The sequence below is a fragment of the Euwallacea similis genome, chromosome 18 (assembly GCF_039881205.1).
Source record: "Euwallacea similis isolate ESF13 chromosome 18, ESF131.1, whole genome shotgun sequence".
Taxonomy (NCBI): domain Eukaryota; kingdom Metazoa; phylum Arthropoda; class Insecta; order Coleoptera; family Curculionidae; genus Euwallacea; species Euwallacea similis.
Window position 1 is genome coordinate 1,742,569 of NC_089626.1, and position 13,314 is coordinate 1,755,882.

Sequence of the window (13,314 nt, forward strand, 5' to 3'; positions counted from 1 at the left end):
TTTAGATATAGGTAGCTGTTTATTGGTAGTTTCTGGATAAGTTAGAGAAATGGTAGATGGCTATAATTCTATTCTTTGCTTACTGGATAAACAAAGCAATAAATGTAAACAAATCGCACATAATAAGTCTAATTATAAAATTCTACTCTCGCTACAATATATAAAACTCTTAAGGTGCAGGTAAGTAAATGTATACATTGGCAGCCATCTGGTTAGATTCTAACTAAAACAGATAATATATTTACATCATGGGCCGAGGGCCGAAATCGGGAACAAAATATTTTCTGAAATAATTTTTAAAAATAAATGTAAAACTAAATTTCACAAATTTTGATCAACTCATCAATTAATCGATTTAATGATTTTCTCTTGTAGTGTTTATGAGCACATGTGTGAATCAGGTGTTTATTAAAATGCCATCTGGGCCAATTCCGATCCTGAAAAGACGAGAACTAACCCAAACACAACAAGTTTACAGCTTTTTGACTTCCAGGCTTATTACCATGCTATTGGCACCTAAAAACTTATGAACTATAAAGTACAATTTGTTATTTTACACGAATTAGGTCGTCGGTAGGACCGATTTTAAAGTACATTGTTTAAATGATTATATAATAACTATATATCTTTGGCAGGCTATTGCAATCAAAAGGGTGCTACCTATATAAAAATTTGGCGATTCGCATAGTTTTAACATTATTATGCTATGTATACTGCTCTTCTAATAATATTCCAAACTCCCCATTGTTAATACTGATAACAATTTTTTGCTAAATCTAAAGCGCTTGCTCTTGCTTTAATTCTAAAGCCCACACGTGCTGGGGCCATCCCGTACGTCCTTTTGCTTTTCTGGAATTAGATGCGTCTTCCTATAAAGGGACAACGTCTTTCTTTAGACAACAATGTAACAACAAAATCCATAATGCACCGAATAAACAAAAATTCAGGCTAAATTATCAAACTGAGATATAGGAAAGCAAATTAAATTAGAGGAAAATTATGGTAGGGGATTGGATTGAGTAGGCCCCTTCGGCAAAGATAATGACTCGTGTCATGGCGGTTGCCTCTGGCGAATGTTAGGACATGCCAACCCACTTAGATAAATTGAGGGGAGGGTGTTAATAGATCATAATCACCTGAAATTAGATTTGGGATCTTTATTTAGATCTATTTTGTGGCTCTTATTGATCCCTCATTAAATTAATGTGAGGAACCGCAAATTATTGAATGTGTTCCCTCGTAGCGAAGAATTTTTAACAGTAACATAAAACTAAATAACTATTTCCCTTATAAATATGTCAACACAACCCACCGAATGATATATGGAGTAAGCTGATTATTGCCTTGTTAAGTGACTTGAAATACATAATCGACGATTGACTTCACTTGAGAGAATATTCGGATTTTATAAACATTTCCCATAGAAAAGACGCATGGTTAAGTGCTCATATTTTCACATGAATATTGTGCCACTTACCGAAATGTCACTTTTTGGTGATCCGTGACTACTACTGCTAGAGCAGTGATGACTATTGGTACTACTTTGTTGACTACTATTATTACTACTGCTACTGTTTGATGATTTTCTAGAAAGCGTTCCTAGTTCCGCTTTGAAAGTTCCTGGAGTATCATCAGTTTCTAATGCTCTTGTTAAATAGGATATATATGAAGTTGCCAGACGTAAGGTTTTGATCTGGAATAAAAAATGTTTTGGACAAGGCGAAGAAAGTTTAAAAGAGATTAGTACAACTTAAACTTTTTCCACCTATTTTAATAAACCCTACATAAGCGCTTTAAATATACGAAATCACTCTGTACTTGCAACCCGTACGTTGGGTACGTTCATATTTACTGGACAAAAATCTTTACTTTGCGCGTAAACAGTTAGAGGCAATGGCATGAAGCTTTATTTGTTTAAAAGCGGCATGAAAACGACTATATCATGAAATCGTAATTTACAGGGTGTTCCCTTAATCCTAGAATGCTAGCCGGAGTACGCTTGTACCCCAGAAAGGAAAAAATATTCTACTATTTTTTGTTAACTGATAACTCCGATTTGTCCTTCACAGTAGTTTTATATCACCGGTATCCCGTCTTGATGCGGGCTTCGTTGGTTTGATTCGTGTGTTTATATTCTAAGTGCAGATTGTTTGGGGTACACTTGTACCCCAGGGTACTCTTTGTGTACTAGAAAATATGGGTAGCATTCTAGAGTTAAAGAAAAAAAACTTTGCGCTTCATACTTTTTTGGGACACATCTCTGTATATCTAAATAAGCGCTTATTTTTTATCAAGATAAAAAAAAGAAATATAAAAAGAGATTCTGAAATCAAAAATAAAAAGTTAAAGAGAAGGCGGTCATAATGAGAAATTTGTTTACCCCGCGAGTTGCATAATTTTGCTTGTGAAAATTTTTGCTCTTTTATAAAAACAGAGAAAATAGCGCTGATATCATAAGTTTGGTTCTTTTTGATTGACTTCGGAAAATTTAATCAAAATTTCGACCCCTTAAATTATTATTATAATTCACATATCCTTTCAGGAGAGTAAGCAGTGGGCTATAAAAACTTTTATAACATTTTCATGCAAATATTTCATCTGATTTATATGGTATGGAAAAATATATAAAATCTATAAATTCCATCTATCTATAAAAGAATTACCCCGCACTGTGTTTATTTCAACTAATAAAAACCGCGAAATTGCATCAGTGACTTACCTTAGATAGTTTTGTATCAATTGGCACATTTGGTATACACGATCTTAGATCTTGATACGCATTGTTTATACTCTGAGTCCTCCTCCTTTCCTTCTTATTTGCCGTACTCCGCCTTTTAACAACCCTAACAAATGGAGGTCCTAAACCTGGTTCCCCCGTGAGGGCTGTAACAACGAACAATCACTATAAACAATATTTTCATCAAGGTTAAAAACTTACATGTTCTGTAAGGTGAGTAGTGATTGGGTGTGGCACAACCTCCATTTGAGTATAGATAGGAACTGTCGATTTGATTTTGTGCGTGGAGGATATTGGGTGAAGGAGATTCAGACCTTGGGCTGTTTGACCAGAAATTTGATTCGTCACCTCCTATGGTACTGCCGTCTGGAAAGAGAAGAAAGGGTCGTTTATTGTCACTTTCAATCCTTCGTAACACATCAAAAGTTGCTTAAAACCCTATTTAAACGGCCTAAAGTTTATTTTTCCAAGAAAGACATCTGGGCATGTTGTTGCACTATAAAATATAATATTTTTGTATATTATTCAAAAAACATAGTAAAAAAACAAAAGAAATGCGACAATTTGTAGTACGGAGATTCTGTTTATTTTATTAAGATTTTATAATGACTTTATAGCATTTGCTTAACAAATGTGATAAATGTGGAGCCACTAGGTATACGTTTACATGCCGATATATGAACTTATACGTTTTTGTAGTCGATTAATTCATGAATTCAAGACCTTTTTGCGTCTATACTAACAATATTGGAAATTTACTATTTTTAAATGAAGCGGTCGTATGAAATATCATGATGAATGCTTACCCTGATTTCATGTAGCTCCGGTTGATTTAGTGAGTAAACAGGCTATTCAAAAATAATGAAATGTAAAATTGACAGTTTGTTATAGTTAAGTTTTTCATGAATAAAAATAACTCAGGTTTACATCCACACCCGGGTTGAGTTCATAAAATCTGATAAACACACAATCTTCCTTTCGTGAAAGCCTTTGAGACAACGTCAATAAAATTTTATTGACCTCACATAAAGCTCTATCATCCTGTATATGTATATAAATAAGATAATTTTAGCTCTGCATAAAGGGATGTTAAGCGTTACTTCCTATTAATTTCCTTATTTAATTTCCAAGAAATTATCTTTAATTTGTAAGTTAATTTTCCTAAAATTGTTTTTCGTAACTGTTTATTTTAATTCCTTTTTTTCCATTTAATAGTCCACTGAGTGTGCAAGTTCTTCTCACCAAGGTGAAGTATGCAGGTACCAATGAGGTCTTTATTACTTAGTAATAATCGAATCTTTACAAGGTGTTTAAGATAAGGATGTCGTTTAACAGTTTTTTAGATTACCTACACAGCCAACTTTCCAGAAATCCTCTTTTTATACTACATACAATTATCATTGGTTACACTATTTATGCCGGAAGCTTAAAACCAAAAATTGACCGAAAAATGTGTTACGTGATGTCGCTTATTAGAAAAATATTGTTTCTGCTGTACAATTTATATTCTTAATGATGTGAAAAATCTGACAACAGATTTTGGTTCCCCATGAAGAGACTGTTAATAACTTCTTATTTTCATCTTCCTGCTTAGAGTTCCTGCAGAGGTAGTAAACTGTTGACCTCTAAATAGCGCACTTTTTCATTTTAATCCGCTCCGCATCCCTTTTCGTTTCCGAGATATCTATGCTAGGTCAGCATGTACCCGTGAGTCGTTATTATCTTGAATGTGTTGTATATTTACTACAAATACGTATACATAGAGATGCATGTATAAGAATTTATATAAAATTGTGATTGGCATTATATGCAAAATTCTCTAAGAAAATATCAGTAATTGCTATTAAATGAAGTAAAAAATAAATAAATTTTTCAAGGAGATTAATGCTTAAACGTGAAAATAATGAGGTGATGAGTCTTAATAAATAGTAATGAATAACAATAGATCTTTGATTGAATAGTGCACATCATGGTTGCCATTTCTGATATAGGCGTTCCTGTATCTAACTCTATTATAGTTTCGAAGATAAAAAGCTTCAAAAGAAGTCATTTAATCAAATTCAATTCTAATCATTTCACCTTCAGCTGCTGAAAAGTCTAAGATTCACAATTCAACACCCAGTATATTTCCGAGAATTTATAACTTAAAGCGCGATGAATGGAGCAGCAAACACACTCATTTACGCAAATTTTTCATTTAAATCAACCAATTATACAGGGTGTTTCCTAACTACGTGTAAAAAATTTAAAGGCGTAATCCTCGACTGATTTTGAGTCAAAAAAGTTTAATAAACATATGTCCGCAAATGCCTTGTTTCCAAGATACAGGGTGTTGACTGAAAGCCGTTGAAAAAGGTTTTAAAGGTTTCTAAAGGTTTGGTGGTATTTACTAATTTGTTTATTGTTATTTTTTCTTGCTACTTCCACTACTATAAACAAGATAGTCAGTGTTATTTTGATGTTTTACTCTCTAAAGTGAAAGAATTTAGTTCTGTGTCCCAAAAATCAGATTATACCTCAGTTTTGAAAATTTTTCAAATGTTTAATTACACTAATCAAGAAATGGCCAATATGGTTTTTGTTTACGGCCTTGCTGATGGTAAGTATTTGGCAGCGAGGCGCATTTACATGGAAAGGTTTCCAAACCACCAAGCTCCCAACCACCAAACCTTTAGAAACCTTTTTCAACGGCTTTCAGTCAACACCCTGTATCTTGGAAACAAGGCATTTGCGGACATATGTTTATTAAACTTTTTTGACTCAAAATCAGTCGAGGATTACGCCTTTAAATTTTTTACACGTAGTTAGGAAACACCCTGTATATCAAAGATATTTGATATCGATAATTTTAATATCAACTTTCTAAATCGGCTTGCTCACACCACTTTTTCGTTTAAAATCAACAGTGTGCTTTTGAGAAATATCCGAAGATATTCAGGTTCAACAGTTTGTTAAACCTCTTTGTTAAACTTCCTATGGTATCATATGCGCTTCCTTCAGAAAACATCATTTTTTTAGAATTTCAAGTCCTCATCGAGTTGAAAGGTAAATTTAACGTTGGGTTGGAGATTGGAATAGAGAATTTTTGCGACACATTGGAAAGAAGATCTAGTTTCTCTTATGCACATACATACGACGGATTTTCAATAATCCGGCAGCATAATCTTACAGTAAAAATATTATAAATTTCTAGAGGTTTAGGGAAAACGTAAGATTACCATGCAAACTTTTTTATAAGAAAGTTTCGATCAGTCAATATTTCAACATCTAATAATTAAGGAAAACGCTTAGAACATACATTGTATATCATTATATTAGGTATTGTAGTATGAAATGAGTAGATTCTCGAAATGCCACATTCAACTGCGAATAACTTCACTCTAAATCTATATTTGGACTTGACTCTTTTATGTGGAAAAGGCACATTCTTCCTCTTTCGATCAGAGTTTAAAGTGTTAAAAATTATTGAAAACTTTTATTTTTATAAACATTTTTGTGCAGCCATGCAAAATAGTGAAATTCGTGTGTTAATGAAATATGAGTTCCACCGTGGAACCACAACAGCTCAGGCGGCTCGCAATATTAATGATGTGTTTGGTACTGAAGTCACTTCGCAGCAAACAGTATCTCGTTGGTTCATGAAATTTCGTTCTGGCAATTTTGACCTGAACTAACCTGAACAAATGAACCACGTGGACAACCTGAAACTCAAGTGGATAACGATTATCTGAAAGCCGTGGTGGAAGCGAATCCACGTCAAAGTGCAAGCGAATTATCGTTAATATTCAGTGTAACCAAAAAAACAATATTGACTCATTTGGCTGAAATTGGTAAGGTGAAAAAGCTGGACAAGTGGGCACCGCATGAGTTGAGCGACATACAGAAAGAACGACGTCTCGAAGCTTGTGTTTCTTTGTTGTGCCGGTATAATAACGATCCATTTTTGAATCGGATTGTTACTTGTGATGAGAAATGGATCCTATATGACAATACCAGACGTTCATCGCAGTGGTTGGATTAAGATCAACCACCAAAACATTGTGCGAAAAAAAATCTTCATCAAAAGAAGCTTATGGTGTCCGTTTGGTGGTCCAACGCAGGTGTCATCCATCACAGCTTCATGAAACCTGGTGAATCGATTACGGCTGATGTCTACTGCCGACAACTGACCGAAATGATGAGGCAACTGACGGTTAAGCAGCCAAGATTAGTCAATCGAAGCGCACCGCTATTGTTGCACGACAACGCTCGGCCACACACCGCACAAGTCACCTTGGCCAAGCTACAGGAGTTGGAATTGGAAACTCTTCGTCATCCACCGTATTCACCCGACTTAGCACCCACTGATTACCACTTCTTTCAAAATTTGGATAACTTCTTGGTAGGGAAAACATTCAACTCCGACGAGGCTGTCAAAGCTGCCTTCCAAGAGTTTATCGACTCCCGGCCTGCAGGCTTTTACAGCAGGGGAATCAATGAACTTCCCGTTAAATGGCAGAAGTGTATTGATAATGGTGGTGCATATTTCGATTGACAATAAAATATTTCATATGAAAAAAAAATGACTAAAGTTTCAATTCAATTCTACTCATTTCATACTACACGACCTAATAATAACTATTCAAGGTATTTTTTAATAAGTGTCTGATATTTCACAAGACAATTCCTCGGGTATTTTTAAGATAAAAAGTCCATGTAAGCATGGGTCCACAAGGCCTTACTTATCGAGCTACAGGGTGTTGAATGTTTATTTTTGTTTTTGTTTTTTCTAAGTAATTTTTGAAATAGTATCGAATTTGGATGAAACTTGATATTTAGAGGTTTTGTAACGGGCAATTAAAATTTTATCTTTAAAATTAATTATTAATTTTTTTTTAATTTTTAACAATTATTGGGATTTTGATTTAATTTTTGATCAATGTGTTTCTTCGTTTATCGTTGTTTAAAAATTAGCATTTAAAAATTTTATGACAATTAAAAAAAGTTATTTTACACAATATTGTAGTTTCATTTTTTGAAAAACACATGCGTTGATTACTTTAAATTAAAATATCTGGAGAACGGTTGGGCATAGCGACGTTTGATAAGAATACCTTTTTTACGTAAAAATGATAGAGGAATTACTTTTTGCTAAAAAATGTGATACAAACGTGCACGAAAAAGTTATGACTCTTCAAAAGAGAAAAAGACATGTAGGTAGCGCTCTCTACACGTAACAGTGAAAATTTAAGGTTCTCATGTTATAAAACCCTGAAGTACCAAGTTTCGTCCAAATTCGATGCTACTTCAGAAATTACTTAGAAAAACAAAAATAAAAATAAATTTTCAACACTCTGTAGCTCGATAAATAAGGCGTTGCGGATCTATGCTTATGTGGACTTTTTATCTTAAAAACATCCGAAGAATCGTCCTGTGAAATATCGGACACTTACTAAAAAACACTCTGTATAATAATTATTTGTCAAAACTCCCACAATACTCGTATAAGAGTACATTCTTCACAACAAAACACTTAATAAAAATTAACATTTAAAACCATTTAACTAGATCAATAAAATCCGATATGAGACCACCTACCAGACATATACTGGTACCCATGTGGATAGCTGTAGTGAAAAACATCCTGATGGAGCTCAGAGGGCGAATTGCTGTACGACATAATAACTAACAACTCACTTGACTATTTACTTAAACACCATACACGTCACGAACACAAAAGTGAATTTTCCACTTGTCAGGAACCCGGACTCTTTCTAAACTGACTGGAAATTCATATTAGATGAAGAGACGATCCGGAGGCGGGATTTATCCCATCTCCCGAACGCGATTGCACTGAGCCTGGATAAGAGGGCGGGGTTTCTGGACCGAGGCGTATTCCGAGTTTAATGTAAAATCAATATTTGATAAAGCGCCAATTCCTTTTGTTATAAATAGATCATAATTTAATTTTGTTTTTGAGACGGTTTCAGTGGCATTAGAGCAATTGGTAGTCGTTTGTTCCATTTTGGAGATATTCAATTTGTCATATTCTTGTACGTTTTTTAGTTAAGATTGAACGAAACAAATGGTTTTGTTGGGTAAACGAGGGCTTGTAATGTGCCTCTAGTAAAAAAAAATGTATTAATTTTGTCCTCGCAAAGTAATCGGATACCCAAAGAAAAATCAAGCGTAAATACCTATTAGCCCCAAGGGCAAGAAATGGTATTACCGATTTCAGGATCGGCACATGTTGGTTCCAATAAATCAAAGTGGCGCCCGCCAGTGACAAAATGCTTGATATATGGACACGCCCTTTGAAATTGACGCGTAACTTGTCATCCTTGAGGGTAGATCTCTTGTTACATAATATTGTCTAGTCTTCCAAGAGAATGAGGGTATTTCTAGTAAAAATATTCATATAGATGTTCAACACATAACTTTATTCGGAAAGTTGTGGTTTACTGAAAAATCATTAACACACATTTAAAGAAACGATATAATGGAAAATGGACTTTTGATCAATCAGATTTTTTTAATTTGAAAAATTTAGGTAACCAAAGATCAGCAAAATGAACAAAAAATCGCAGGGAATTTTCCGGGATAGATACCAGACCCACTATTTTTGACGGCACAAAATACCTCTTGAACCTTACGTTCTAGAGTAAATCTGATTGAATTACATAATAGGCCAATAAAGTATGTTCAAGAACATTTCCCGAGATGACCGGTCTATTTTAAGGTCAGGTTGGGTTTTAAGTTGGCGCCACTAATACACATGTTTCAAGAGTTCCCACAACAGTTTTAAAACCACTTGAAAACGGTTAGATAAAAGCTACTTTAAAACACAAGAAGACCTTAATTTCCTTATCTGCTCCATTTTAAAAGCTTTTTGATTTACTTTCTTTTTGGTTTTTGACTCTCTCCAAAAATGTTGTGTGTTAGAGTCGGAATTAGGCGTGAATTGAAAAAAAAAGCTAAAATCCTGACGCTCACAAAATTTTCATCACGTTTTAATACGCGTGATGCAATAAAGTTAATCCCTGTGAATTATCCCAGAAAACCATAAAACATATGTTGTTGTTGAAAATTGGATTTTTCAGGTTTAATTTTGTCGCAATAAACAGGATGTCGCATGCATATTATGATATGTTGAAAACTTGTGCTTTATTCCGACACGTATAATCGATGTCGATTTGAGTTTTTTTTTGTCTGAAAATACAAAAAACCTTATGAGCTGCAGATATGGGTCTTTATTGGTGAATTTTTGTGACCTGATTCCTTAAAACTTTTGAAGACGATCGCTTCATTTGGAATTTTTACTATGAAATTTTCAAAGAATCCCAAAAATCCGGGTCTCTATAAAATAAAAATAATTTTTTTTTTCTTGCACCAACCTCTAATATATTTAATGGAAATCCGGTTTTAATTTCACCGAACTCCGCTGATTTTTATGAATGATCAAATTTCATAATTTTAAATTTTTGAAGAAACCAGAGTCATATCAATGGCGTCCCTATACAGATTTTAAAACCATTAGAAAGTCAAATTGAAAGCCGGTTATACTCTAAATTTACAAGTAGATATCATAAAACGCACTCACAAAACAGATACAAATCATACTCATCCTTTTACTTATGTTATTTGAGTTTATGATTTTTTTTAAATTTTCAAAAACAGACTTTACGTAGCACTGTTTGTTCCAAAATACCATAATTAATCTAAATTAAAACGCAAATTTGGTTTCGTATTATTAACGTAAATTTTGCGATAATCGCTGAATTTAGGGATAAGCCACGTCACACGAAATATGTTTAAAATTTCTTATTTAAGGAATTCAAAAATTCATGAGAAATTTATCTACTATGTGGGTGTCCCTGTATACTTGTCTGCTATGTGAAAAAAACATCATTTTCATCTTAAATTTTTGCCCCTAGCACTATGATTAGGCTCACAACTAGGCTAAATTATTGAATATTGACAATGAAGTGTTATCCATGGAACTAAGTAGCTACGTCGGTACCGTCGGTAGCATGTAATGCCAATCTGGTATTGTGGGATATTTCACTAATTGATGAAAGCAATAAGACAATTTTTTTATTAGATTCAGTAGCTGATGACTGTCGATCCTCATTACCTACGTACCACCTCCAACCCAAATAATACTAAATTACATTATGTGCAAAAAAGACATTCAATAGATAATATTAACAATTTTATCAACTGCAGTGAGTTTTCAGAGGAATGAAGATTTTAGGTCTTGGACGTAAATTGAAAATGTGTACTATTGAAGAGATTATTACTGCCATCAAAAATTAATTGTTTTTCCAAAATCCCGATTATCAAAATTGTTATTATTAATATTATATCTGCCTACCTAAAAAAATAACGTAAGTTGGACTAATTATTAATCCCTTCAGACCACAGGTACGTAAAAATTATAAATTTAGTCTCTAATAAAATGATTAAGTTCCTTAAATAACATTCAAAAATTCGAGCAGTTTTATTATATTCACGTGCAGTGGAGATATGAATTAGTATAAAACCTATCATAACATTTACCTTGTTCGTCAGTTGGCACCAAAAACAGAATGAAAGGTTTTGCCCTCTTGATAGTTTTCCCCACTTTGTGGGCTAGTCTATCGGGTTCAGCTTTACCTCATTCATCCGACGCTACTACTTTAAGGCTCCTCCATGTGGTAACAATTCATGACTTGGTACCAATTAATGGCACTTTTCGAGGAAAAAATTCTCTTCTAGCTGTTCAGACATGGTGACCGCAATCCTGACAAAGGCAGCCTAATTTCCAACAGTCCTTATTACAACGAGAGCTACTATCCCGCGGGATATGGGCAACTAACGAATGTAATTTTATTTAAATATTTTGTTTAGGTACCTTGGTGGTAATTTATAAAATTTCCAGGCCGGTAAAAAGACTGAGTACCGAGTTGGTTTGCGCTTACGTCAATTGTATAACGAGTTCCTGACCGATATATGGAATGTTAATTTCCTAGAAGCCAGATCTACCAACACGAACAGAACCAAGATGTCGTTGGAACTGGTTTTGGCAGGATTATACCCCCCGAAAAAGCAACAAGTATGGTCAGGGCTGCCTTGGCAACCCATTCCTTATAAGTACCCGAGTAGCGGTGACAAGGTGAGATTTCAAAGGTTTAGTTTACCAATAACATGAGATATTTGTAGGAAACCCAACCTTGGAATGCCTGTTATACCAACTTTTATGATTTATTGAATAAAATCTTAGATTCTGACGAGATAGTAGCGTACGGGAAGCGATACTCAGAAGTGCTGAGTATCATAGCGAATCAGACGAATTCAGAACTGACTTTGATGAGTCTTTATGTGTATTATTTTGGTTTTGCTACCCAGGTGAATAACTACTTTCTCTCGTCACTTTAATTGTTATTGATCTTTCGGCAAAGCTTAAAAAAAATTGCATTTCAGCTGGAAGTAGGTTATACTTTGGAATCTTGGACCTCCAAAGTCTTTCCCGAACCCATACATTCAGCCGCTGTGGATTTTTATTACTTCATAACAAATACCACTGCGATTAGACGTATTTCTGCAGGTGAGTATAGTGAATTCGTTGGAATATATAATGGATAAAATCCATCTTTCCAGGTTTCTTGATAAAGAAAATTCTGACCGACACCAAAGCCAAAATAAACGGCAGTCTAAGTCCATCTTCCAGGAAGGTTTTCTTTTACTCGGGTCACGAATTAAACATTGCAGCCACGCTATTAGCCTTGGATGCTTACAAAGTCACTGATATTCCACCTTACGGATCTCACGTAATCTTCGAAGTCCACGAAATATCTGACGTTTGGGGTATTAAAGTAAGTTTTTCGCCGCATTTTAAAGCCGGCAAATCTGACTCCCTTTTACAGTTGTTTTACCAGAATTATCTTGAATATGACCCCATTCCGCTGACTATTCCTGGGTGCAATCATTTCTGTCCGTATGACGAATTTTATAGTCTGGTTGAGGAAATTCTTCCTCTCTCAGATGCCGACTGTGCCTAACAAACTTATATGTAAATACATTATCTCTTTTTAATAAGGTAGGATGATAAGCAGCAAAAAAACAGGTATATTATAAATTTGCTTTTTTATTTTTCCCGCGACCACCTACAAAAACATCCGTAACGCCATAACGCCATCATCCATACTGAATGAAGACTGGGAAATTACCAATATCCTTCGGCTGTGCCTTGCGTGATCATAACTTGCCGAGTTTCGACCAATTAGAAAGCAGGAAATTCTTTAACTGTCACAGCTATAGACGAAATTCGAAAAACAATCGAAACTGCACATTGAAAATGGCCAACTTTTGTATAAAACAAATTTGGAAAAATCGTGACATTTTTGCCGAAAGAATATGTGAATTATACAGGGCGATTCTTAGCTTATACGCATAAACTTGGAAAATTATAGCTGAGGACAAATAATGATTAACAGTGAAAAAAAATTTAGTAAAACATTTTTAGTTTCGGAGATTTATTTCGAATAAAAACAAAAGAAACTGCAATTAATTTCTTATAGTAACTGTTCGAAGTCGGTTTTCAATACACAATTGAACTC

General features: G+C 34.3%; 2 protein-coding genes across 2 annotated transcripts; one reads left to right on the plus strand and one right to left on the minus strand.

Annotated features, from left to right (window-relative positions):
* Window positions 1-16: 16 nt before the first annotated feature.
* On the minus strand, window positions 17-8,529 carry LOC136414702 (heart- and neural crest derivatives-expressed protein 2-like). The gene is made up of 5 exons (XM_066398875.1): window positions 8,315-8,529; window positions 2,939-3,103; window positions 2,720-2,883; window positions 1,478-1,693; window positions 17-869 (listed from the first exon to the last, which is right to left on the minus strand). Exons 1-5 carry the CDS (start codon window positions 8,394-8,396, stop codon window positions 777-779), a joined length of 720 nt encoding a protein of 239 aa, XP_066254972.1. The 5' UTR covers window positions 8,397-8,529; the 3' UTR covers window positions 17-776.
* A 2,738-nt stretch (window positions 8,530-11,267) lies between these two features.
* LOC136414670 (venom acid phosphatase Acph-1-like) lies at window positions 11,268-12,780 on the plus strand. The gene is made up of 7 exons (XM_066398830.1): window positions 11,268-11,412; window positions 11,474-11,578; window positions 11,637-11,870; window positions 11,918-12,103; window positions 12,179-12,302; window positions 12,356-12,570; window positions 12,622-12,780. Exons 1-7 carry the CDS (start codon window positions 11,305-11,307, stop codon window positions 12,754-12,756), a joined length of 1,107 nt encoding a protein of 368 aa, XP_066254927.1. The 5' UTR covers window positions 11,268-11,304; the 3' UTR covers window positions 12,757-12,780.
* The last annotated feature ends 534 nt before the right edge of the window (window positions 12,781-13,314 follow it).

What these genes read in the sequence shown, in the direction of transcription:
- LOC136414702 (XM_066398875.1), bottom strand. Translation starts at nt 8,396, where the DNA reads ATGTCGTACAGCAATTCGCCCTCTGAGCTCCATCAGGATGTTTTTCAC. An exon ending in TTGATACAAAACTATCTAAG is followed by an intron (nt 1,694 to 2,719) that starts GTAAGTCACTGA and finishes TTTTTATTCCAG; the next exon opens with ATCAAAACCTTACGTCTGGC. An exon ending in CACCAAAAAGTGACATTTCG is followed by an intron (nt 870 to 1,477) that starts GTAAGTGGCACA and finishes GTCCCTTTATAG; the next exon opens with GAAGACGCATCTAATTCCAG.
- LOC136414670 (XM_066398830.1), top strand. Translation starts at nt 11,305, where the DNA reads ATGAAAGGTTTTGCCCTCTTGATAGTTTTCCCCACTTTGTGGGCTAGT. An exon ending in CTTTAAGGCTCCTCCATGTG is followed by an intron (nt 11,413 to 11,473) that starts GTAACAATTCAT and finishes ATTCTCTTCTAG; the next exon opens with CTGTTCAGACATGGTGACCG. An exon ending in ACCCGAGTAGCGGTGACAAG is followed by an intron (nt 11,871 to 11,917) that starts GTGAGATTTCAA and finishes AGATATTTGTAG; the next exon opens with GAAACCCAACCTTGGAATGC.